Source organism: Solanum dulcamara, chromosome 6 (genome assembly GCF_947179165.1).
Source record: "Solanum dulcamara chromosome 6, daSolDulc1.2, whole genome shotgun sequence".
Classification (NCBI taxonomy): Eukaryota; Viridiplantae; Streptophyta; class Magnoliopsida; order Solanales; family Solanaceae; genus Solanum; species Solanum dulcamara.
In genome coordinates this window covers 10,009,389-10,033,045 of record NC_077242.1, presented here as the reverse complement: position 1 = coordinate 10,033,045, position 23,657 = coordinate 10,009,389, and the positions used below count along the sequence as shown (strand labels likewise).

The 23,657-nt window shown below is 30.5% G+C and overlaps 2 protein-coding genes across 2 annotated transcripts; one reads left to right on the top strand and one right to left on the bottom strand.

Annotated features, from left to right (window-relative positions):
* The first annotated feature begins 5,638 nt into the window (after positions 1 to 5,638).
* Positions 5,639 to 6,946, top strand: LOC129891702 (putative expansin-B14). The gene is made up of 4 exons (XM_055967154.1): positions 5,639 to 5,777; positions 6,035 to 6,147; positions 6,335 to 6,531; positions 6,610 to 6,946. Exons 1-4 carry the CDS (start codon positions 5,639 to 5,641, stop codon positions 6,944 to 6,946), a joined length of 786 nt encoding a protein of 261 aa, XP_055823129.1.
* Positions 6,947 to 8,754: 1,808 nt separating this feature from the next.
* LOC129891940 (1-aminocyclopropane-1-carboxylate oxidase 1) lies at positions 8,755 to 10,669 on the bottom strand. Its single transcript, XM_055967433.1, has 4 exons — positions 10,454 to 10,669; positions 9,947 to 10,173; positions 9,449 to 9,782; positions 8,755 to 9,281 (listed from the first exon to the last, which is right to left on the bottom strand). The coding sequence occupies exons 1-4, from the start codon at positions 10,556 to 10,558 to the stop codon at positions 8,988 to 8,990; spliced, it is 960 nt and encodes a 319-aa protein (XP_055823408.1). The 5' UTR covers positions 10,559 to 10,669; the 3' UTR covers positions 8,755 to 8,987.
* Between the last annotated feature and the right edge of the window lie 12,988 nt (positions 10,670 to 23,657).

The window sequence follows — 23,657 nt, the reverse complement described above, 5'->3', positions numbered from 1 at the left end:
TTGGATCAACATTACAAGAGTTTCTGGTTATTTTTTGTGGGGATGTGTTCAACTACACTTGAGTATTTTAGTCGGCCAGTAGTATCTAATGTGTATGTATAGTAATTTGTTAATCTATGTGTACAATGGAACAAGTTTATGGAGGATAGGTGTTCTATTAGGGCACCGGTATCAGTGATCGAGTTTTAACTATGAGTAAGAATTGAATGTCCTCAAAATTATTGTCTCTTCTTACATGTACAGAATGTAGTTACTGAATATAAGTGTGAAGTAGTTTTCTGTTTTGGGATTGTTAAATTTTAATACCCTAATCATGCTTCTTGTTTAATTTAAGAGTGAATAGATTGAACGATTTGTTGCCAAAGTAACTTCTATTATGTGAATCTTATTTATTTTAACCATGTAAACATGTTATATCTATGTGAAATAATCATTCCAAAGGAAGATTAGTTTGGCCAAATTAAGGATAGTCATGAATATGTGATACATCTGTAATGCATGCTTGTAATATGTCGGTCCAAAGAAAGGCATATTGTTAGGCCGCTTTAGTAATCAATGTTTATGAACTATGTAAAAAATTATCACTTACAAGTTATTATTTCTCTCCAAAAATCAAATGATAATGTTGTTCTAAGTATCTTGAGATGGGCACACCTTTCATATATGTATGTGTGTTTGATAAATGTTAAAAGTCAAAGTACATTGACATTGGTTTTTTTGGCTGTTAATGAAAGTATTCAGAATTGCCTTATATCAATTGAACATATTAGTACAAACTCGATGATTGCGATTTCATCCACGAAGGATTTGCGGCCTAAAGTATTTGGTAGGCATGTGGCTTATATGAGTGTTGTTAGATTCAATGATGAGCCATTATAGTGGGAGTTTGTTATTTTATTTATGATTTTGACATGGTAAAATTAATTTTCTGTACAGATTGAAGTTTTATGAAATTTATAAATTTCATATGTTTATTGATAACTCTGAAAAATAAAAAATAATTTTCTATTGCGGTTTGCATAAGGTATAAGTATGTGATTTTGGACTATTAAAGTCATAAAGTAGGACCAGCTGAAAATAAACATGAGTTAGATCATTTTTCATGTAATTTCTGTATTTGATTTATGTCATTGGTATTGCTAATATTTGTGAACATTTAATGGGTTTAGTTACGAATATATGTGGTACGAAAACCTCTTTGATCCTATATTGGTATTATCGATGGACCAGATTGTTTTGAGATATTTCAATTATGATAGCAAAAGTTGTGCATAATAAAATTTCATCTATGTACGATTCTTCATAAATATATGTGGTCCAAGCGGGAGATTGTTAGTAATTTCTATTTTATGAACTCACATATTAATATATTTGTACATAAATATGCTACCATTCATGAGCCTTTTCTTATAATCATGATAGAAACTTATAAGAAAATGTATCTATTATGAAAATATATTTTAAAAAAAGGTACCTTTCATGAAAAAATATTCTAAGTAAAGGTATCTTTTCAACATGAAAAGACACCTCAAAATCTATAAATATACATGGTCCCTAAATAAGAAGATATATTCTTTTCTTTTTCTCTCCATCTCAGATACAGATTAACACAAAGAATTATCTTCAAGGTTTAGAAGATCAAGCCCTTCAATCAAGTTATATCAATGGAACAAGATTAATGTTCCCTTTCATTCTTTTTCTGTGTCTAATGATTTACTTGTGATCTTGGGTGAATCTATGAAGTATTCCAGCATACTACACTTGCTTTTTTCATGGGAAGAAATGCTCTTTTGGGGTAAGTTAAAAGGTTGTGTCAATTTCTAAATAATTTTGATAATTGTAAGTGACTAGTCTTGGTACTCTAAGTCTATAGATGGATTGATCATTTAAGATTTCAAGAAAATTTACATATTTCAAAGATATTAACTCTTTCAATAAATTGATGGTATAATAGGTAAAAAAAATTATACTTTCTTGATTTGTCAAATTTGACAAATAAAAAGGAAAATCAAATTAGAAAATTTTTAACAAGTAAAAGGGAACAGAGGGAGTATTTAATAGCAAGGATAAAATAAACACGTCATGATAAATTATTCATTGGTCTTATAAACTAGACAAGTATTGTTGAACGTCCCTAAATAGTATAGTGGACAAGTAAAAATGGACAGTGGGAGTAAGAAGTTTAGAATGACATTAGACTATCTCCCCCCCCCCCAAACTTTTTAGCTTTTCCATGTTTTTATTATATTGATGAATGAGTGAATTTGTCTGCGCTTTATCCGACGTAAATGCTTATGTTATAGATTTTTTATTATTTAAATGGTCAAATATTTTACTACTATAGTTAAAATAGATTATCGAGGTAGATGATATACCAATTTAAAAATAGAAATATTGTACATAACTTTTAAAAAATAAAATTTTTGAAGTATATAATTTTATTCTGATGTCAGCTTTGAGGGTTCATAAAAAAACACTACTGCTTTGAGAAATTATACAAACTCACAAAGTGTAGGAGAAAGAAAATGAAATCGATCTCTACTTAATATTCTACTCTATAATAGTAAGTGTTGATGTGGTGATTTTGGCTCTAACATGAGAGTTATCAAAGAAACATTAAAATCATGTTGAGTAACCATATTGTTATGAAATATATTGGGTGAGAAAAATTTTATTCTTGAAATGAAAAATATCATAAAAACATGTGATGAAATTTTCCTTGCAAAGCCACATTATGTTGAAAAAATTGTGAAATATAATTTTATTAGTTGTGTGAGTCTTGCAACTCCTTTTAATTCAATTGTGTGAAAATGATGTGACAAAGAAAAAAATGAGTTTTCTAGACTAATAAAAAATATGAGATGTGACTAATTTCACCTTATATGATATTGTGTATATAGTAAAACATGTACAAGCAAATCAATAAGCTTTAGTTCAAGCAACTCATCAAAAATATCAGAAACATCAGAATTCAGGAAAGAGTATTTCCTTTTTTGCATCTCCCTAAGGGTCGACTTTCGATTCATACGTGCTTAAAATGTCATTTTAATACTTTGCCTTTTTCTTTCCTTTGTAGTAAATTTTACAGGCGATACATCAATATTCATAGATTCTTTGTTGTCATTCCTGGGCACAAATTTGCTCCATCTGTTGGGTTCCTGCTTGTCTTTTTCTTTGCAAGGATCATGGGAAAACATCACATCTTTTCCAGCATAAGATATGCTCAACTCCATATCGTGAGCGCGAGTAGATATTTTGAAAGACTTTGAATTTATTCCTTGTAGAATGTAAAGAAGCTCTAATGCAGTTCTTGGATACACATTTTTATTGCAGAAGCTTCACTAAGTCTATCTTTGCAATTTAAGCTCGCATTTCTCTACCGATTTATGAGTCTATAATCGGTTCATCCTTTTTTTGATGAGTATTCGTGAGTTCTAACATGCTCACCGTTCTCCTTATGCTATAGAATCGATTAAGAAACTCATACTTTATTTGCTCCCAACTATCAATAGAATTAGGCTCAAGATCTGTGTACCAATCAAAGGTATTTATTTTCAGAGATTAGATGAACTGCTTGACAAGGTAGTCTTCATAAGTTCCAGCATATTACATGTCTCCACAAAGTGTGCAGCATGTTGCTTCAGATTTCCTTTACCCTCAAACTGTTGAAATTTAAGAGTTTGATAATCGGTAGGCATTTTGAAGCTATCAATCCTTGCAGTGTATGACTTTGCATACATGTGTGAAGACTTGGTAGAGAATTCATACTTATCTTTGATGGTCTCTTCGATGAACTCCTTGAATCAATCCTGTGGGATCATCCCTTCAGAAGAAACTAGCATTTCCTTGACAGGCGGTACTTGCTTCACATGATTTTAAATGTCTTGAACTTCTATACCCTTTCTAGGTGCATTATATTGTCCATCCAGTAAGCCATCCATTTTTTCCATCAACTTATCAATCCGAGACTTTTGGTTTTGCACATGCTTAGTCAATCCTTCAACCATCTTTGCCAAGTTCGCAAGTTATTCTTCCATGGATAAAGTATCAGTTATCATTATTTGTATAATCACTGAGGACGTAGGAGAGTAGTATGGATTATTGCGCAAGTTAATCTTTAAATGGATCACATCACGCGACCTATGTGGAAATGATTCGTTGTTGAATCATAGTATTTCTTTGCAGAAGAGTTCCTTGAACCAAAGAGTTCAAATAGAGCTAGAGTCTTCTTGATCCTTTCAGCAATACTACTCCCTCCTTCTGAAGCATTTGTAGAGGACCTTGCTCCTTTTGAAGTTGAAGATCCAAAAGCAGGAGTTGATATGGACAACAATTGAAGTGTTTGTTGTCCTAGCATAGTGGTCTTGCTCCTTGTAACAACTCCAAAACTTTCAAAGGTAACACCAAGAATTCCTTCAACATCAGCAGGGAAGTTGGAGTCAGCAACCTTGGAGGATTTTCTTGGAAGCCATTTCGATATTCTTTGGTGATTGAAAAGTTGAAATGACAGGTAGAGATTGTCCCACTGTGCGTACCAAAATTTATAGACAATAAAATTTACGTCGAGAAAATAATAATCAAGACTGAAAAATATCTTAACAATTGTAGTTTTTGATTTCGAATATGAGCATTATAATCTCTATGAATCCTCTGATTCATCTTTTCATATATAAATTCAAGGGATCGTGTAAGCTTGATCTTGAATATTGTTGAACTTGATAGCTTTGATCTTGAACTTGACTTGTTCTTGAACTTGATCTTGACTTGTACTTGAATTCAAAGATTTTTGAGCTTGTTCTTGAATCTGGTGGTATTGATCTTGAGTTGTTCTTGAACTTGAATGATTGAGTTCTTGAATTCTTAAACTTGTAACTTGTAGAAAAATCTGCGACGTTTGATCCACGAGCTCTTTCTGTCTTTTTGTTAGAATTCTGGTGTGATTTTTGAATTATGAGGACCCCTATTTATAGTTTTAGAATGGAGGAGTTATGATGAGAACAGACCTCCCTTCGAGCAATCAGATTTAAGTGACATGGCAGAGGAGTAGTGATAAGAACATATTTTCTTCGGCCAATCAGATTTAAATGATGTGGCGTGATCCTATTGACCTTTATGCTTGAATTGGCATGACATGTCACTTTGACATGTGGCATGATCCTATTGGCTTATTTTTTGACTTGGCATGACACGTGACACCAAACCGGGTCTCTAGGATGAGATAACATTGGACATAGCAAACTGGGCTCATCTATTGTAGCCCAAATCAATTAATTTGGACTTTAATTAAATTCATATTTATTGAACTTCAATAATTAACTCAATTATATTAATCCGTAATATTTATTTGGACAACTATATTCATAAATTTAATGTGATCCAAATCATTTTATAAATTTAGATTTAATCAATTTTAAATGATTACACAGATTTAGAAAATCTTCAGTCACCTTATTTTGGAATCCTACATTACAAACCTTAAAATCTAGATAACAAGACAATAAACTACTTACCTCCAATTAGTAAAGTTATCATTATCTCTAACTAATCTCCTGAACTAACTAATATTCAACTTTTCCTATAAATATGTCCCAATAATGATGGAATATCATAAGCAAATAGCAAAGATAATTTGTAGGTTATGGCTGCAAATCTTTTTCAGTGTCGTTCCCTTTGGATGATCACTATAGTTTTTTGCTCATCTTTGGTTACATTTTCTTCTTGCCAATCAAGTGGCTTTTCATTAGCTGTTGCAACTTTTTATACTGATTCTGGAAGTGGTAATATCTTTAATGTATCTTTGTTGTTCCATAAAAATTAAAAATTAAACTTATTTTGAATTTAAAATACAATCTTATAGGGGAATTCTTGTAGTTAAGTTGATTGACTAATTGAATTTTCATTTTATCGGTGAAGATTCAATTTCTCACCTTGTAATCTCTTTCCCTTTTTATCAAATGGCTTGATAGATATAATCTTAATTTTTACATATTTCATTATCAATTCTAGAATAGTAAGGATATTCAATTTGTTCTAGGTGGAGCATGTGGGCTAGAAAATGACGTGGCAAGTTCTCCTTACAATGCAATGATCACAGCGGGGAATCAAGCTCTTTTTAAGCAAGGTGCTGGATGTGGTGCATGCTACCAGGTGAACATATATAACGAAACAGATTCAATTGAATCCCCTTTCTTTAAAAACGTTATATAGAATAAATAGGTTCAAATCTCAAATGTAGCATTTCTAGATCATTTCGAATTCCATTAACATGATTCGTGATTTTGTCATTGGTCTTACGAGCATGATATCTAAATGTTAATGATATTGTTTTTTTCAGGTGTTATGCAACCAAACTCAGAATTTACATTGTTCAGGAAATCCAATAACGGTAACCCTTACAGACGAGTGTCCTGGATCATGCAATGATGATCCAATTCACTTTGATTTAAGTGGAATTGCCTTTGGAAAATTGGCAAAGTCTGGTGAAGATGCAGAATTGCATAAAGCAGGAAGAATTCAAATTTTTTATAAAAGGTGATATTATTACTTGTTCCACAAAAACTAAAAAAAGTAAAAAATTACTAATTACTATTTTTTTATTATTAATTACAGGGTTCCATGTAATTACAACACGAATATATTGTTCAAGGTAGACAAAGGCTCCAATGATAATTTCTTGGCGGTTGTATCAGAAGCAGTAGATGGAGATGGTGACCTTTCTTTAGTTGAAATCCAAACAACAGGAGGGAAGAGTACATGGTCTCCCATGAATAGAATGATTGGATCAACTTGGAGTGTTGGCATAGAACCAAACACACAAAAACCTCCATTTTCTCTCAAACTTACTTCTGGAACTAAGCAGAGTGTCATTGCTCAAAATGTCATTCCACCTGGTTGGAAACCAACAGCAGTTTATAAATCAAATGTTAATTTTCCCACCCAACTATAGTGTGAAGGAAAAAAAAACATATACGTAGACAGTTGAATATTATTCGTTGATTAATAAAAGGGCATGATTTCAAGGATTTACTTTAGATTTGTCTTTCGTAACACTAGCTTTTCTTTCGATTTACAATATTATTTTTACCTCTCTTATTTTATTTGTTAAAAAAAAGGCATAAAAGGGGACAACTAATAAGTCTCAACTCAAAATACACCTTTAGAAAATATATTCAAAAATAATACAAAGTTAAAAAACATATACGTAGACAGTTGAATATTATTCGTTGATTAATAAAAGGGCATGATTTCAAGGATTTACTTTAGATTTGTCTTTCGTAACACTAGCTTTTCTTTCGATTTACAATATTATTTTTACCTCTCTTATTTTATTTGTTAAAAAAAAGGCATAAAGGGGGACAACTAATAAGTCTCAACTCAAAATACACCTTTAGAAAATATATTCAAAAATAATACAAAGTTAAAAAACATATACGTAGACAGTTGAATATTATTCGTTGATTAATAAAAGGGCATGATTTCAAGGATTTACTTTAGATTTGTCTTTCGTAACACTAGCTTTTCTTTCGATTTACAATATTATTTTTACCTCTCTTATTTTATTTGTTAAAAAAAAGGCATAAAAGGGGACAACTAATAAGTCTCAACTCAAAATACACCTTTAGAAAATATATTCAAAAATAATACAAAGTTAAAAAACATATACGTAGACAGTTGAATATTATTCGTTGATTAATAAAAGGGCATGATTTCAAGGATTTACTTTAGATTTGTCTTTCGTAACACTAGCTTTTCTTTCGATTTACAATATTATTTTTACCTCTCTTATTTTATTTGTTAAAAAAAAGGCATAAAGGGGGACAACTAATAAGTCTCAACTCAAAATACACCTTTAGAAAATATATTCAAAAATAATACAAAGTTAAAAATAACACACCCAACACATATGTACATACAAAGAGTTCACCTACAATATTTGCTACCCATCGCTACTGACAGCAATGCATTATCCCCACTCCCTAGTGCAGTAAAATTAAGGTACTTTGCACCTAATTATGATTCTCCGCGATTTTAATTAATTAGTTAAGCTTCTTCAATTTCAAACATAGAAGAATAACTATTTGCAAACGTCAAAATTATTTTCTAATCTTTTTCAGAAATTTTTGCCATTTCATTTGGCAAAATATATACCCAAATATATAATATATATATTTACATAAATGTTGAGTATTATTCAGAATATATATTTATATGAAAAACATTTTATTTCAAAATAAGCGTCTGAATTAAGTAAGTATCCAATTTTATAAAAATCAGGTAAGTTGCAGTTTAATATTTATAATTAGTCCATTTTCAAAATAATTATTTTATCATGTTAAAAAAAAATTAAAAAATAATTAATTAGTTACAATAAATAATTTATCTCAATTTGAACTATCTCATTATACGTCTCGAAAGACCAGTATCATATTATCAATTCTGTGATTCAATAATTCCATAGATATCCTAATCGTGCTACATTATTGTGCTAATTTTCTCAACTTTTTCCTTGTCTTTTTTTGCTAAGTAAAAGTAGATTAAAATTATTTCGTCTAGCTTACCTAATTCTTTTTTATTTGTCTTTTCCTTTTCCTCGTCTGATTTTAGAGAAAACTATATTGTATATATGTCGGCAATCAAATTCTTCATAGCCAAATATAGTCAACAAATTGAGTCAATATGTCACAATATATATTCAATAATAGAATAGTATATATTGTTAAGTGAGATAATTAAAGTGAAATTACATGAGAAAGAGACGCTGCAAATTTTTATTTGTATAATCTCACTAAAAGGCAGCTTATTTAGAGATACAATGTAAGACTCTTTGATACAAATGCAGCAAATCACAATCTTTTTAATAGGTTGACTCTACCATACAATAGAAGAGCAAATAATGTGAATACATAGCTATATTTAATTTTGTAAATCTTCTAAAACAAATAATTTATTTTTCAAACACCCTTTTTAAAAAATAATTGAATTGGAATCTAAGCACTTGCAATTGGATCACTTTTCACATCAACTTCCATTGCCTTCATGGCTTCAAACCTTGGCTCTTTGGCCTGAAACTTAAGTCCAGCATATAACTTCATGTAATCATCAAACACAAACTTTGGGTAAACTTGTGTGCTTTCCTCTGCCTCTTTTTCAACCAAAGTTGTTGCTGGATAAATTACTGCATCGCCTCCTGGATTGTAAAATGAGGCTAGTGACATTCGAGTCCCGTCTGTTTGAGCAATCACTCTGTGCATCACACTCTTGTATTTCCCGTTGGTGATCACCTATTTTTACATTTCATTAATACCCTTTTAGTACTTTCTATGTTATGGTGGAAAAAAAAAAAAGAATTAGACACATGATATGTGCTTGGCATGACACAAAATGTTTCCATCTTATATTACCAAAAATAACTTTCGTCATATTAAACGTATATTTTTCTTTTAGTTACCTCAAGTTGGTCACCAAGGTTAACCACAATGGAATGGCGCATGGGAGGAACATCGATCCATTTCCCGTCTTTGAGGAGTTGAAGGCCACTCACTTTGTCATCTTGGAAGAGAAGTATGATTCCACCAGCGTCTGTGTGAGCGCGGAGTCCTTTAATCAAATCAGGCTTGGGACATGGTGGATAATTGCTAACTTTAGTCCCAAAATTGGGACCTTTTGATCCATAAAAGGCCTTTTTCAAGTAACCCTTTTCAAGTCCAAGATTTTCACAGAGCAAGTCTAGTAACTCCTCTGCCAATTTCTCCAATCTTTTAGCAAAATCTCTCATCACCTCTCTGCATCATTTGGTACATTATAATTAATTGTCTTTTATAGTCTATCAAATTTAAGTTTTATGCAAAGAAGGTAACTATTATAATTATTAGTTATACTTTTAGTGTATATAACTTAAATTATGTGTCTGTCTAATTTATACTCGTCAAGTAGGACGCATATGTACCTGTATTCGTCGTCAAGATCGGGTACTTGAGAGATATTAGAAGCAGGAAGATGGCGCAAGAAGAAAGTGCTTTCCCAATCTAAATCAGTAACCTCAGCTTGCACAGCTTCAAGACCTTTGCTTGCCACCAATTCTTTGAACCTCTGTTCCATGCACTTCTTGTAATGTCCCTTTGTTAATTTCTCTACTGTGTCCATTACTTCATGTGGAATCCCATGGTTCACCAACTGCAATTATGACATAAACAAACTAAGATACATCAATATGCAAGATTTCTTACAAGCTTAAAATTTACTATTCTCCAGTTTCATTTTATGTGTCTTGATTCGACTGGTGGACTTTTGAATTGTGTGATTAAAGATATATTTAATGTATTAAAATGTCATTTATACCTTGTGGTGTTAAACATTAAGAAAGTGAGATTAAATGTTTTAAACTGACTAAAAAAAAAGTATGAAATATAAATTGAAACAGACACAGTAATATGTTTATGTAAACTGAGATTACCTCAAAGAAGCCCCAATTCTCACATGCATCTTTGATCATTTCCATGGTGTTGGCTTTCTCAGCTCCATTGAGCTTTTCCAAGTTAATAATTGGGAAGTTCTTCATCTTAATTTCTTGGTAAAGTATAGTATATGTGTTTCTAAGTGTATTAAGTAAATAGAATATATGAATACAAAAGATTGAAGAGATGAATATTAATATTTGATGTATAAAGAATGAGGCTTGATAGGGTATTTATAGGAGAAGAAATCAAGAAAGTAGGGAGTTATAACTTAAAATAAATAATTAATTATATTCCAAGTCTCCATGAGAAGTCTAAGAGTCCAAGTCTACCTTATGAGTCATAGTTCCTTGTTGAATCATCTTACCTACAAAAGGGCATTTTGGGATTAAGAGAAATTGGAAAAGGACCCATCTTGACCATAATACAAGGCTCCTATTGGTGGTGGTTCATGGGACATGGCTGCAATAGTACAAAAAACTTTTTGTGCTTTTTTTCATGTGTTATTTTTAAATTTCTTTTGGACACTTTGACTGGGATGATACTATATAATACTACTAATTTAGGAAGTTGCCTTGAATTTTACAATAATCTTTAAGGCCGACTGTATCACTAGTTACAATTTTTTTGTATGAAATTTCCTGGAGATAGCAAAGGGCTTATCAGTAATGGTGGATACAACTTCCAAATATATATATAAAAAAGAAGTAAATATGAGAAGTATAATGAAGGGAATTCGATGTACATATATTTATATAAATAATTTTAACTTTAAATAATGTAATTTTTCGATTAAAAAAAGTGAAATTTTACATAATAGGTAATACATTTTATGCTTGTCTTAGGACTTAGACATAGGCGAAAGTATTGTTCTTATTATAGATACAATTGATCAAACTCAATATTTTTGAAATGTAATATATTATATGTAAAAATCTACTAAAATTTAACAAATATTAAATTCTGAATCTATGATTTCAAAGGTGTAATAATCACTAAAAAACTTAAAATCGAATTTATCATATTTAGATTTTAAATTCGTATTTGGACTCATAATATACACTTTATTGAAGTCTTCTTCTTTTTAGGTTTAATGTTTGTTTCTTTAAGATGGTATCGGAATGGGCGTAACTTACGCCACGTAAGTGGAAAATGATATATAATTTGACATTGAAATCACGAGTTCTAAAATTATATTCTTAAGTTATTTCTAATCCTGATGTTAATTATTATTATTGACTCGGATATTGTTGAACAGGTCATATTTTCTGTGTATTTTTGTTTTGTCTTCCATTTGGTTCATCAGACAAGCTTTACCTAATTAATTGTGAAAATTCATGATCTGACTAATTTTCCATATAAAAAATCAAACTTATGCACATGCAAGCTTGGGTTAGATAATAATTAAGACGCCCAAATTGACATCTTATTAATTATTTTAGTTATTTAATTGCTAATCACTGAATAGAACATTTCTACATGAGAATGAACATACTAATTAGACCAAGAAAAAATTTCATTGGAATTTTCTTTATAGAAGGAAAAGGGAAAAAAGAGTTTAAGAGCATTTGGTTCATCGGTTATTAATATATTCTGGCCAGTGTATTTGAGATATTTGATTAAATATATTTAATTTTTAAGTAATTAAAACGTGTAATATTTAATCTCTTTGCTTGTGAAAATTCACAAATCTATCATCATTACCAATTGTTCTACCACTTAGTTAAACCATGTGTCACGTTCAACTTATATTGTTATGTCAAATACATATTTGATAGTGATACAGTCCTAATTTTTTGAGTTTCATACCTAAAAGGCTAAACTATTAGAAATGTGAGTTCCATACCTAAATTATCACTTAACACACCTCAATGATGTGTGTAATACACTCTATTTTTTGCAAAAATCTTGTCACATGACATTCCACGTGGATAAAATATGCCACATGGATAAAATATTTCACCTTGATAAAAATTAAACAAACTACTAATATTAATTAAAAGTTAAAGACTAAAATATTTTATCCACCAAAAAAGAAATTAATTTTTAAGAAAATACAATTTAAAATATTTTTCTCACCCACTCTACCCCCCCCCCCCCGACAATCCCCATCCTTTTATTTTTAAAAATTTCTTATATAAAATATTTTTAAAAAAATCTAACTTCAACCCCTCCGACACTCCTTCCTAAAAAATGTTATTATTTTTATTTTTAAAAAAAAAAAACCACCCCTCTAACCCTCCTCTCTTAATTTATTTTTAATGTTTTTTACATTTTTTTTTTGTTTTGAGTTAGATATGTTCATGTATTTTTCAGAAAATATTTTTTTTTCTACTTGCATATCAAGTATAATAAAAATAAAAATTATATTTTAAGAAAAGTCTTGCGACAAGTAAAAAATACTTTTCTAAAATCATATGTATGTATTTAACACAAAATAAGAAATTTTTGGAAGCAGAGGATTAAGTGAGGCTGAATAGATTTTTTTAAAAAAAAAATTAAAATAATAGCTAATTTGAAGGAGGAGGGGATGAAGTAAGAACTTTTTTTAAAAAAAAAACTTTTATAAAAGAAAATTTAAAAATTAAAAATAAAACTAAAAAAATTGGGGGGGGGGGGGGGAGGGGGGTATGGTGAGAGAAAGTGGTGGAGTGGTATAAGAAAAATATTTTATATTTTATTTTATAATTATTATTTTTTTTTGAGAGGAGGGTATAGTAATACTTTAATCTTTAATTTTAACTTTTAATAATTTATTTAATTTTTATCAAGGTGGAATGTTTCATCCATGTGGAGTGTGATGTAGCAATTCTTTTTTAAAATAAAAAAGAGAGTATAGTAAACACACCTTGATGAGAGTGAAATAAAAGAAAGAGACGTGTTTTTCAAACTAATATGTGATATTTTAGGTATGAAACTCACAATTCCAATAGTTTAGGTATGAAACTCAAAAAAAGAAAATAGTTTAGATGTGTTTTTGACATTTATCTCTTTCTCTCTCTCTCTCTCTCTCTCTATATATATATATATATATATATATATAAACAAATTGATCAAAAATACATATTTTAATTAATTAAAAATTAAACGTGCTTGTTCAAAATTACAAAATTTAGAATAATTAATAATTAAAGAACCAAAAACGTTTCCTTAAAAAAATCAAGTGGTTGTCCAGTTTTCAAATCAATGCACATGAAAGTACAAATAGACACCACATGAATATGTTTTTTTGAACTAAAATGTAAGATAGCATTTGAAAATAGATTTGGAGGAAGATTTTAAATTTTATCTTCAAATATCAGTTTGATTAGATTTTAAAATTTTATTTTTTAAATATTTTTAAATTTTCAAAAATGGACTCATACCAAGTTTTGGCTTTTGGGGAATTTCAATTATAAACGTTAAAACTTTTTTCAAGTAAATTACATATTCAAACACAATTTCATAAAATTAAATTTTCATAAGGAAAATTAAAATTTCCGATGGTCTTACTTTCGTCTTATCTTTACTCTTCTCCCATCTTTGTGTCCACTTAACTCTGATAATACCCAAATTTCCTTTTATTAAAATTTATTGGACATGAATGAACTCGAACATATATACCACTCATAGAAAAACTAATAAACCAAGTACTACACCTATTTTGATTAATTGAATAGCATTCTGTAACGTCTTCTTCATAGCGTAGATTTGATTCAAACTTTGTAATTGTTTTAAAAATTTATTAAACATGTTTAAATTATTATAATGTAAAATCAGTAACATAAAAATATTAAAATTTAGAACCTATAAGTTTCAAATTTCGATTTTGCCCAATTGCTTTGCATCCGATCTCAGTTTTCTTTCCTTTTTGGAATTATTAATTTGATTTTGTTAGACAATAATTCCCTGTAAGAAATGTAAAAAGATGGAAGAAATGAGGACATTGAAACGAAATTAGGAGGATAAAAAATTATTCGTAAAGTTAAAACGCTAAAATATATTTAAAAAATTTTAATGGACAAATTCAAAGAGGTTTAACGTATTTTTTTCTTTCTTTAACAATGGATAATGTTTTTCAAAAGAAACTTCTCTCACTATTCAATATTCTCTAAACATAAAAAATTGTTCCAAACTAATTAATGAAGAAAAGCAATAAATTAAAAAAAAAAACGATTTTCCCTATTAATGAAAACATATTTTGAAAAAAAAACAACATATTTTGGTGTTTCTCTATGAAAAAACTATTTATTTTAAGTACACCCAAATATTTCCTTCTTTTTTTCCTTCTTTTTGGAAGAAAGTTCTTTTCTCCTTTCATTTCTCGAACAAATTGGGCCTCAATCTTAACTTCATAATTGTGGTGGAAAGTAAAGGACCTTAATCTTGTTCAATTTTTAGTCTTCATCATATAATTTGTTTTTTAGTTCTCACTTGACGTTCGATATCCACATTGAAATTTGATTAATCTAAATTCATATCGGATAGGACCTCATTCATATAATTACTTCTTATATCTCATTTTGGATATTTCTAGTTTTTTTTATGCTAATTGAGAAAGTATTAAATACAATGTATAATTTGATAAGTTACCCTTATATATGATAAAAGTAGATTTTTTTCCTTAAATGATGTGGATTCTTCTTTGATATTCAGATTATGTTGAAAATAACTGTCAAATTTTATCTTAAATTTCTAAAATAACAATCATTTTGAGATAGTTATTTTGAGCTAAACTGACTATTAATTTAAGAGTACCTTATTTCTCGAAATGAGAATTCTAGCATTTGATAAAATGTATATGCATCAATTGTTTATATCAAAATCAATAAATATATATCAATTCAGATGTGTATCGGATGTTCACATCAAATTGAGTAAACTCTTTTACTTAACTATGATTAATTAATACATATATTCACTTTACCAAAATCATTTTACCGTATAAATCCATGATTATTAGATTTATAATAACAATGACCCAGACCAACTGATAATTTAGTTGTCGTATTATTAACTACTATTCATTTCTAAATGCATTTTCTAAAACGTTGTATTTATTACTTTCTCCATTTATTTTTATTTATTTATTATATTAAAAATATTTTTTTATTTTTATTTATCATTTTTAGAAAATTAAGAGAAAATATTTTTTTATATTTAAACCTTATTATTAATATTTATTCTCTAAATCATTTTTTAATATCTAAGACTAAAAATAAAGGTGAAAATAAATAAATAATTAATTATACCTTAATTTTTTAAAATGACAAGAAGTTTGGGCCAACTATTTTGTATAAGAACCACAAATAAAATGGATAGGAACGAGTATTATAAGTTTTCTTTGACTTGTGTAAGATTCAACGTTACACTGTCTCTTAGAATAGTTCTTTATCACAAAAAAATTTTTGGCACAACTAGAATATTTCTATAGAAATTTATTTCGGCCAATTGAACCTTTTCAAACAATATTTTTAAGAACCAAAAGAGATTTATGTAAAACAAACAAAAGTCTTTAAAGACGTAATGAATTTTGAAATACTATTTCTACATTTCCCAGCCGCATGTGCTTTGGGATCCTACTCAATTAAATGAATATAATTACGTGAAGCAGCATAAGTGCTAACGTGATTTAAGAAAAGAGCAGAAATTAAACTTAGGCTATTTTGAGCATCAAGTATCTGTACGTAGATTTACTAGTCATGAGTTACACATACGTAAAATAAATTAAAACAATAATTATACGGCATCTTTAAACATATAAAATCACAGAAAATCGAAAGGAACTTTGATACGAAAACAACCAAAATTTCTAATTTGTCTTTCTTTATTTGGAATATATATGGTCTGGATGAAATTAAAGTATTTAATTCTAGAGTCAGCTATATATTTCTATGAAAATTAGTCACGTCACCTTGCAATTCAAAAAACAAAAAGATAATTAGTGAAGGAATTATGAAAATGACCCCTACTAAAATTCATTCATAATCTTCATATATTCATTCATCCATTGGCTTAAATTGCAAGACGTGATTCTTGATGTCCCTATGTGTGTTTGTGCAGTGTCTTTCGAGTGTCGGAGATCAATTAATGCATGTGCATTGAATATTAAAAATTCCTCTTTTATTAAAAATATTTCTTTCGTTCATTTTTACTTGTTCAATATTAATTTGATACACTCTCTTAAAGAACAATAAATAAATAAATAAAAATTACTATATACATAACACCTTTTAAATATAATAAATATAAGGAAAAATTACTTATATACACTACTTTATTTACCATATCTTCAAATATTTCCTACCATTTCAAAATATTTCAAAAATTCCTTCTTTTACACCCAAAACTCATCTTTCCGGATACATAATTGCTACTCTCTATTCCTTGTTTAGCTCAACTGATTTGTTAATTAATGTATCCGGATACCACATGATGTATCCGGATGAATTATTTTTCCGAATTAATGTATTCGGATAGTTGGTACTCTCTTTTCCTTTTTTAGCTTAATTGATTTGTTAATTAATGTATCCGAATACCATAGGATATATCCGGATACATAATTCCTTTTTTAGCTCAACTGATTTGTTAATTTAAGTATCCGGATTAATGTATCTGGATACCACAAGATGTAACCGAATGGACTATTTTAGAAGGAATTTATGTAATATCAAAAAGGGTAGGGACAAATAGTAATTAGCTCCTTGGACTATGTGATTTTTAAAATTTTTACTAAAATAATGCTTTAGAATATGCATTGAAAAATGACTTAGAAAATAAGTAATAAATTATCTTTTGATTTTCTAAAATAAATTAATGGATAAATAAAAGTGAATAAAGTATATAGTAGTATTAAATATTCCTTTTTTTTGGATATGGTAAGAGTGGCATGGAGAGTTTCAAACTGTTATTCAAAAAGCACAATACATAAATATGACCCTTAACTTGGCTTCAATCGACAACTATGACCTCTAATTAACTTTACTAATACACAAGTAGACACTTTAACTATTCAAAACTTGAACAAATAGACATGTTCGTCCTACATGACAATTTTGTGTCCTACGTGGCTACCTATGTGTATTGTGACATGTAGGACATGTGTGTTTACTTGTTTAATTTTATATAAGTTTAATGCTTACTTGTGCACATCCAAATTTAGAGGACATAAATGTGAAATGAGGCCAAATTAAAAGACATATTTATGTATTATGCCTATTCAAAATCGTACACTACCAAAAAAATGAAATTTCTAGCGGCAAAATTCTATGATTAAATAATAAAATTCGTCATAAATTTTATTCAGTAACGAATTAATAATGCATTATTAAAAAAATTATTAGCTAAGAATAATTTAATTATATATTGGCGATGAAGTTTATGCTTAGTTTCAGTTTTTTGTGTTGTGACACTGGAATTTGATTCTTAATAGCATGACCAAAATGAACTTTGCATCTATAAAGATAGAAGCAAGTTACAAAACATTAATGATCGTGCTTTCATAATCTTTAAGTGGTGTTGTGTTTTTGTTAAGGCTAAACATCTAAATAACTCGAATACATATTAACATCTAAATAACTTGAATATATATTTAAATATTAAAATATTATAGTAAAATTTAAAATTGAGAGAATTATTGCAGTGTACATAAATGCATAAGCCACTACGAATGAAGGAGTAATAACAAGTGGGGGGGGGGGGGGCCCTTTCGAGGAAAGAAAAGTAGAAGGAAAAAGGGGAAGGGAAAAGTAGGAGGAACAGTGGATGTGGACATCCACTACACTATGTCCAACACTCCCCCTTGGATGTCCACGTATAATGTGCCTCATTAAAAATTCTACAACAAACAATATACATAGTTATCCTGAACACCCATAGATGTTGTGCCTCGTTAAAACCTTACTAGGAAACATTCAGTGGGAAAAAACCTAGTGAAAGAAAAAGAGTACACGCATATGGTAATACTCCTTGAGTATTGCCTCATTAAAAACTTTACCAGGAAAACCCCGTGGGACAAAACTGTCACGCCCCGGGAGGGTACCCTAGACGTAACCGGCACTCAGAAACCATTTCTGGCTTCCAAGCGAACCACATAGCCTGATCACACATCCGTTCATTCATTCATTCAGCGGAAAGTTTAAAAATAAAGAATAATTTAGCGGGCAACTCAAATCCCCCATCCAACTCGAAGAATAAAGGCCATGGGCCAACAGATCAACTAAAATATTTGTCATTAAAAATAGTTTGACAAGAATAACTCAAGATAGAAGTACTCAATCGACCCATCACTACCTAGTCTATGAAGTCTCTATCACTACTATCTAATTGGTGTCAATGACATGTTCATGGCTACCTCAAATCAAAATGAAAAGGGCTAACTCGATGCAAGAATACACAGACGGTGTCCTCCGAATGTAGGGGAGGACTCACCAATACGCTGAGTGCGAATAGATCCCCAATGATGCTCCTATTGACGATCTCTTAACCCTGTCTCTGCATTATGAAACGATGCAGGTCCAAATGGACGTTAGTACATGGAATGTACGAGTATGTAATATGGCAGAATGAAACATACCTTGAGGAAGAATAACATCGGTCCACATATCTCAAATCAGAAAGATAAGAGGTACTCAAATAAAGCGTCGTAAATCTAAAGTAAGGATACAGTTTAGACAGAGACCAATCATATACCATACAATTCAATCCAATCACAATTCATCTATTCCAATCCGACCATATACAATCTACTCAACATTCAACTCAACCATCAGCTCAAAGGACTCAACTCAGTAAATATGCAAATTAAATTATGCAACGTTTTACGATTCAACTCAAAGGACTCAACTCAATAAATATGTAACAACTCACTCAAGTGTCCTAAGTCTAACAAGAAATAGTTTAGACAAGACTAACTCATAAGCATATAGCAACTCGCTCAACTCAACTGACTCAGAGTACTATCAAGACCTATTTGGGAGTTTTTCTTAATCGACAACCATCACTTATGAGCCAGTGAAAGTACAACAAACCGACGTTGTTGCCGCGCCCGTTCATACTTTGCCAAGGTACGAACGAATCAACAAATCATGGATCCAATCCAACCAAGTCCTATAATGTCAGGACAAATCTCTCGGGGAAGCATCCGACTTTAACGGTTCAATCCCCCCTACGTTTGGCAACACAGGTATTGGGTTCGAGTATGGACTATATTCTTGCCCAATTCGGTGCCCGATACTCCTCCCAAGACTCAATGCTCATAAAACTCCATCCAATCAACTCAATCAACTCATATCGACAAGTCTCATTACAACCTTGTCAGCTCATCAACTCTATCACGATCAAATCTCTTCCAATCATACTATTCGAGAAATCTCAATCATATCTTTCAAAAGAAATTTAAATGTACATTTATAGCAACATATGGACATAACCAATCATTTCCTCCATCCATTTGAGAAATCTATGAGACTCATCACAACTTCAAGACTTTAAATCGACACTTAATAATAGGCAACATTTTTAAGAAAATAACATCCTTTATCAATCCTATATAATTAAGAAGATCAATAAAACATATTTAACAACTCATCTTCATCAACTCATACTCACATAAAGGCTCATTTTAGGAACTTTTTAGCTCAACAACATCAACACATATAGAATCAAATAAATAGGGGACAAAGCTCATACAAACATAATCACATGGTCAAAGAGATCAATAAGACATATTAACAAGTAAAATGCTCAACTCATTTATAATCAAAATACTCGTGTTCAAAATAATTAAAAGACTCCTCAAAATCAACTCATGCTTAAACTCTTTTTAAATCATAGATGAAAATAATCATTTCTTAAACTCAAAAATAGTGTATAAATAGTTTATGCAAAAATGCTCACAAATCATTTATTTAAAACTCCTTTTCAAAAGATCCTTTATTTTCAAAATACTCATAAGACTCCAATCAACTCAGATTATGCAAATCACATATCACATAATCACATTAGACTCCAATCCGCTCCATCACATAACATCCTCATCAATATACCTCTTCATCAATCATTCTACACATATTAAATAAGCACTATTCACGTCATCACTCACACCGTCATCAAAACATCATCATCACATCATCATGAAACATTATCATCACATCATTGTCAAGTATCATCAAACATCTACTCCAAAATCCTTATTTTTGTCCTATGTTCATTTTATAGAAGCAAAGGGACATTCTTAACTAACCAATTCATTCTTTTAATTCCAATCAATACATATATACACACAACTATCCATCTCAACCTCAAGACATTTATGACAAGCAATCTCATCTTGGGTTCATGTGAATGAAACATGAACCCATACTCTCAACAAAACTCAACTCAAGAATATCGTCAATACCTATAAGTCTATATACAAAGATACATGTGTAGTTAATAATATGAAAAATAACTATTTAGTAACTCAAGTCATTAAAATCATCAATCAACCATTTGTATCTAAAAACATTCCATAGTTTAGGGAAAACTTTCAAGAAAACCTTTCTAGAAGGTGCAACTCTTTCACAACTCCTAAACAACACATCTATGGGCATATGGAAGAATTCAATCCATATTTTAGGTTAGCCTTACATACCTTGTTTGAAGACTTTGAAGAAACCTTGATGTTAGGTCTTCAATGGAAGGCTTGAATTCTTGAATCTCTTGAAAGCAATCTTTGTTGGAGAAGAATTTGGAGAAGAAGAAGAAGAAGAAGAAGAAAGGGAAAGTTTTAGGGCTTTTTAGAGAGAGGGAGGACTGAAAAATGGTCCCAAAACGTTCAAGGATAGGGTATATATAATTAGAGAAAAGTCCAAGTTGCCCCTCTTCAAAAATCTGAAAAATTGGGCAAAAACCTCGCTGGCGCTATAGTGGCGCGTCGCGCCACTGCAGCGCCAAGCCAAAATAGGCTTAAAACCCTGCACAACTTTTAATGGCGCGTCGCGCCAAGCCCCAAACTACTGAAGCTATTTTCTAGAGCTATAGTGGTGTGGGGCGCCACTGGAGCGCCAAGCCTAAATTTCGCCCAGGCCTGAAATTCCTGCAGTACTAGTCTGTAGTAAAATGGTTATAACGTTTGACTTCAAACTCTAAAAATTGCAATTTTTATGGCGTTGGAAAGAAGACTCAAATACCTTTAATTTGGTAGGGCGTGGGCCACCCAGTTCTTTATATCCTAGGAGATATGGTCGTTTGAAGTTGACCCTTATACTAACTCATCCGAAAACTTAATCGATTGGAGTTCTTTGGACTCGACTTGGTGTTAGAGATCCCTTATGACCCCTAAACACATCTAACACACTTCAATTACTTAGGAATTGATCCTAACTCATGTGTAGAATTACAATTCCTCCGGTCCGAGTCTACCCACACGTGAAGAAATGTTCGAGTCTTTGCGAAAAAAATTCCGGGGTGTCACAAAAACCTTGGTTAAGAAAAAAAGAGTACAATGAGTATTTAAGCCCTTTGATGAAAATTTCATTTGATATTTTGGAGACAACGCATTCCAACCTTATATCTTAGCCTTTCAAAAGTTGATGTTGGTAATGTCTTTGTGAATAAATCTGCAAGATTATCACTTGAACGAACTTGTTGTACATCAATATCACCATTCTTTTGGAGATCATGTGTGAAGAATAATTTTGGTGAAATATGTTTCGTTCTGTCTCCTCTTATGAAGCCACCTTTCAATTGAGCTATGTACGCGACATTGTCTTCGAATATAACTGTGGTACTTTGACTTCATTTTCCAAGCTACATCTTTCCTTGATGAACTGTATCATCGATCTCAACCACACACATTCTCTACTTGCTTCATGAATTGCTATTATTTCAGTATGATTTGAAAAAGTAGCAACAATAGACTGCTTTGTAGATCGCCATGATATAGCAGTTCCTCCATATGTAGATAAATAATATGTCTAAGATCAAGCTTTATGTGGTTCTGATAAATAACCTGCATCTTCATAACCAAAAAGGTCTGCACAACCTTTGTTAGTATAAAACAAACCCATATCAATGGTATCCTTTAGGTATCGCAAAATATGTTTGATACCGTTCCAATGTCTTTGAGTTGGGGATGAATTATATCTTTCCACTGCGAATGAAGGAGTAATAACAAGTGGGGGGGAACTTTCGGTGGAGGAAAAGTAGAATGAAAAAGGGGAAGGGAAAAGTAGGAGGAACAGTGGATGTAGACATCCACTACACTATGTCCAACATTTAAAATATTTTAGATTTTTGCAAGCAAATTATTTTAAAATTGTTTAAAATGAAGAAACTCGATTATTAATTTATGTTGTGAAGGATCAAAATTGGGTGTCAACAATAATCATGGCCGGCTCAAGGGTGAAGCACTAAAGCTTCTGTAATCTACATATTCACTTCTCTCTATATTTCTATATTTTTTGAGGTGTCAAGCTACTGTATTTGTTGAATTTATATGAGCATTTAGGTTGTGTATTTCTATATTTTTTGAGTTGTCAGAAGATTATATTTGTTGTGTTCATACATGCATCTAGCTGGTATCCACGAATATAGTCTGTGTATATAAAAAATACAAACAACAAAAAGTACAAGTGATTGTATTTGGTTGCTCTAATTTCACTTGTATTCGTTCACTTTTATGTTACTTATATTCATTCACTTTAGTATTCATGTGCACATTTCAACTATATCAATGAATATAACATGGGAGTATACAAAAAAATAAAAGGAACTATAGGAGAGAAGCGAGTGAGATTTAGGATAGAGAGCAAAGAGATGCTAGAGAGGTGAATACATTCTAATACATGTAGTATCAATGAATACAAGATGATACGAACTGATACATCTTATATTAACAAATATAGTCTGCTACGTATAGGACAATACTTATTGTATCAACAAATAAAGTCTGATACATACATGCTAATACATGTTGTATCAACCTGTATTAATACATTCTAATACATATAGACTGATACAGGTCGATCAACGAATACTCTCGGTGTATAAAAAGATACAGAAAATTAGAAATATAGGAGTTATATTCATTCCCTTTAATTTAGCTTATATTTAGTTATGATTTTATCACGTATATTTATTTTCTCTTGTATCACTTGTATCATTTGTGATATAGACACACAATAGAGATATAGAGAGAGGAAAAGAGAGAGAGAGAGAGTAAAAATACAAAATACAGAGAGA

Bases quoted from the DNA above. Each gene is read 5' to 3' on its own strand.
- LOC129891702 (XM_055967154.1), top strand. From the start codon at position 5,639: ATGGCTGCAAATCTTTTTCAGTGTCGTTCCCTTTGGATGATCACTATA. The intron at 5,778-6,034 runs GTAATATCTTTA...AATTTGTTCTAG, and splicing joins TTATACTGATTCTGGAAGTG to GTGGAGCATGTGGGCTAGAA. The intron at 6,532-6,609 runs GTGATATTATTA...TATTAATTACAG, and splicing joins ATTCAAATTTTTTATAAAAG to GGTTCCATGTAATTACAACA.
- LOC129891940 (XM_055967433.1), bottom strand. From the start codon at position 10,558: ATGAAGAACTTCCCAATTATTAACTTGGAAAAGCTCAATGGAGCTGAG. The intron at 9,783-9,946 runs GTACATATGCGT...CAAATGATGCAG, and splicing joins GATCTTGACGACGAATACAG to AGAGGTGATGAGAGATTTTG. The intron at 9,282-9,448 runs GTAACTAAAAGA...ATGTAAAAATAG, and splicing joins ACCTTGGTGACCAACTTGAG to GTGATCACCAACGGGAAATA.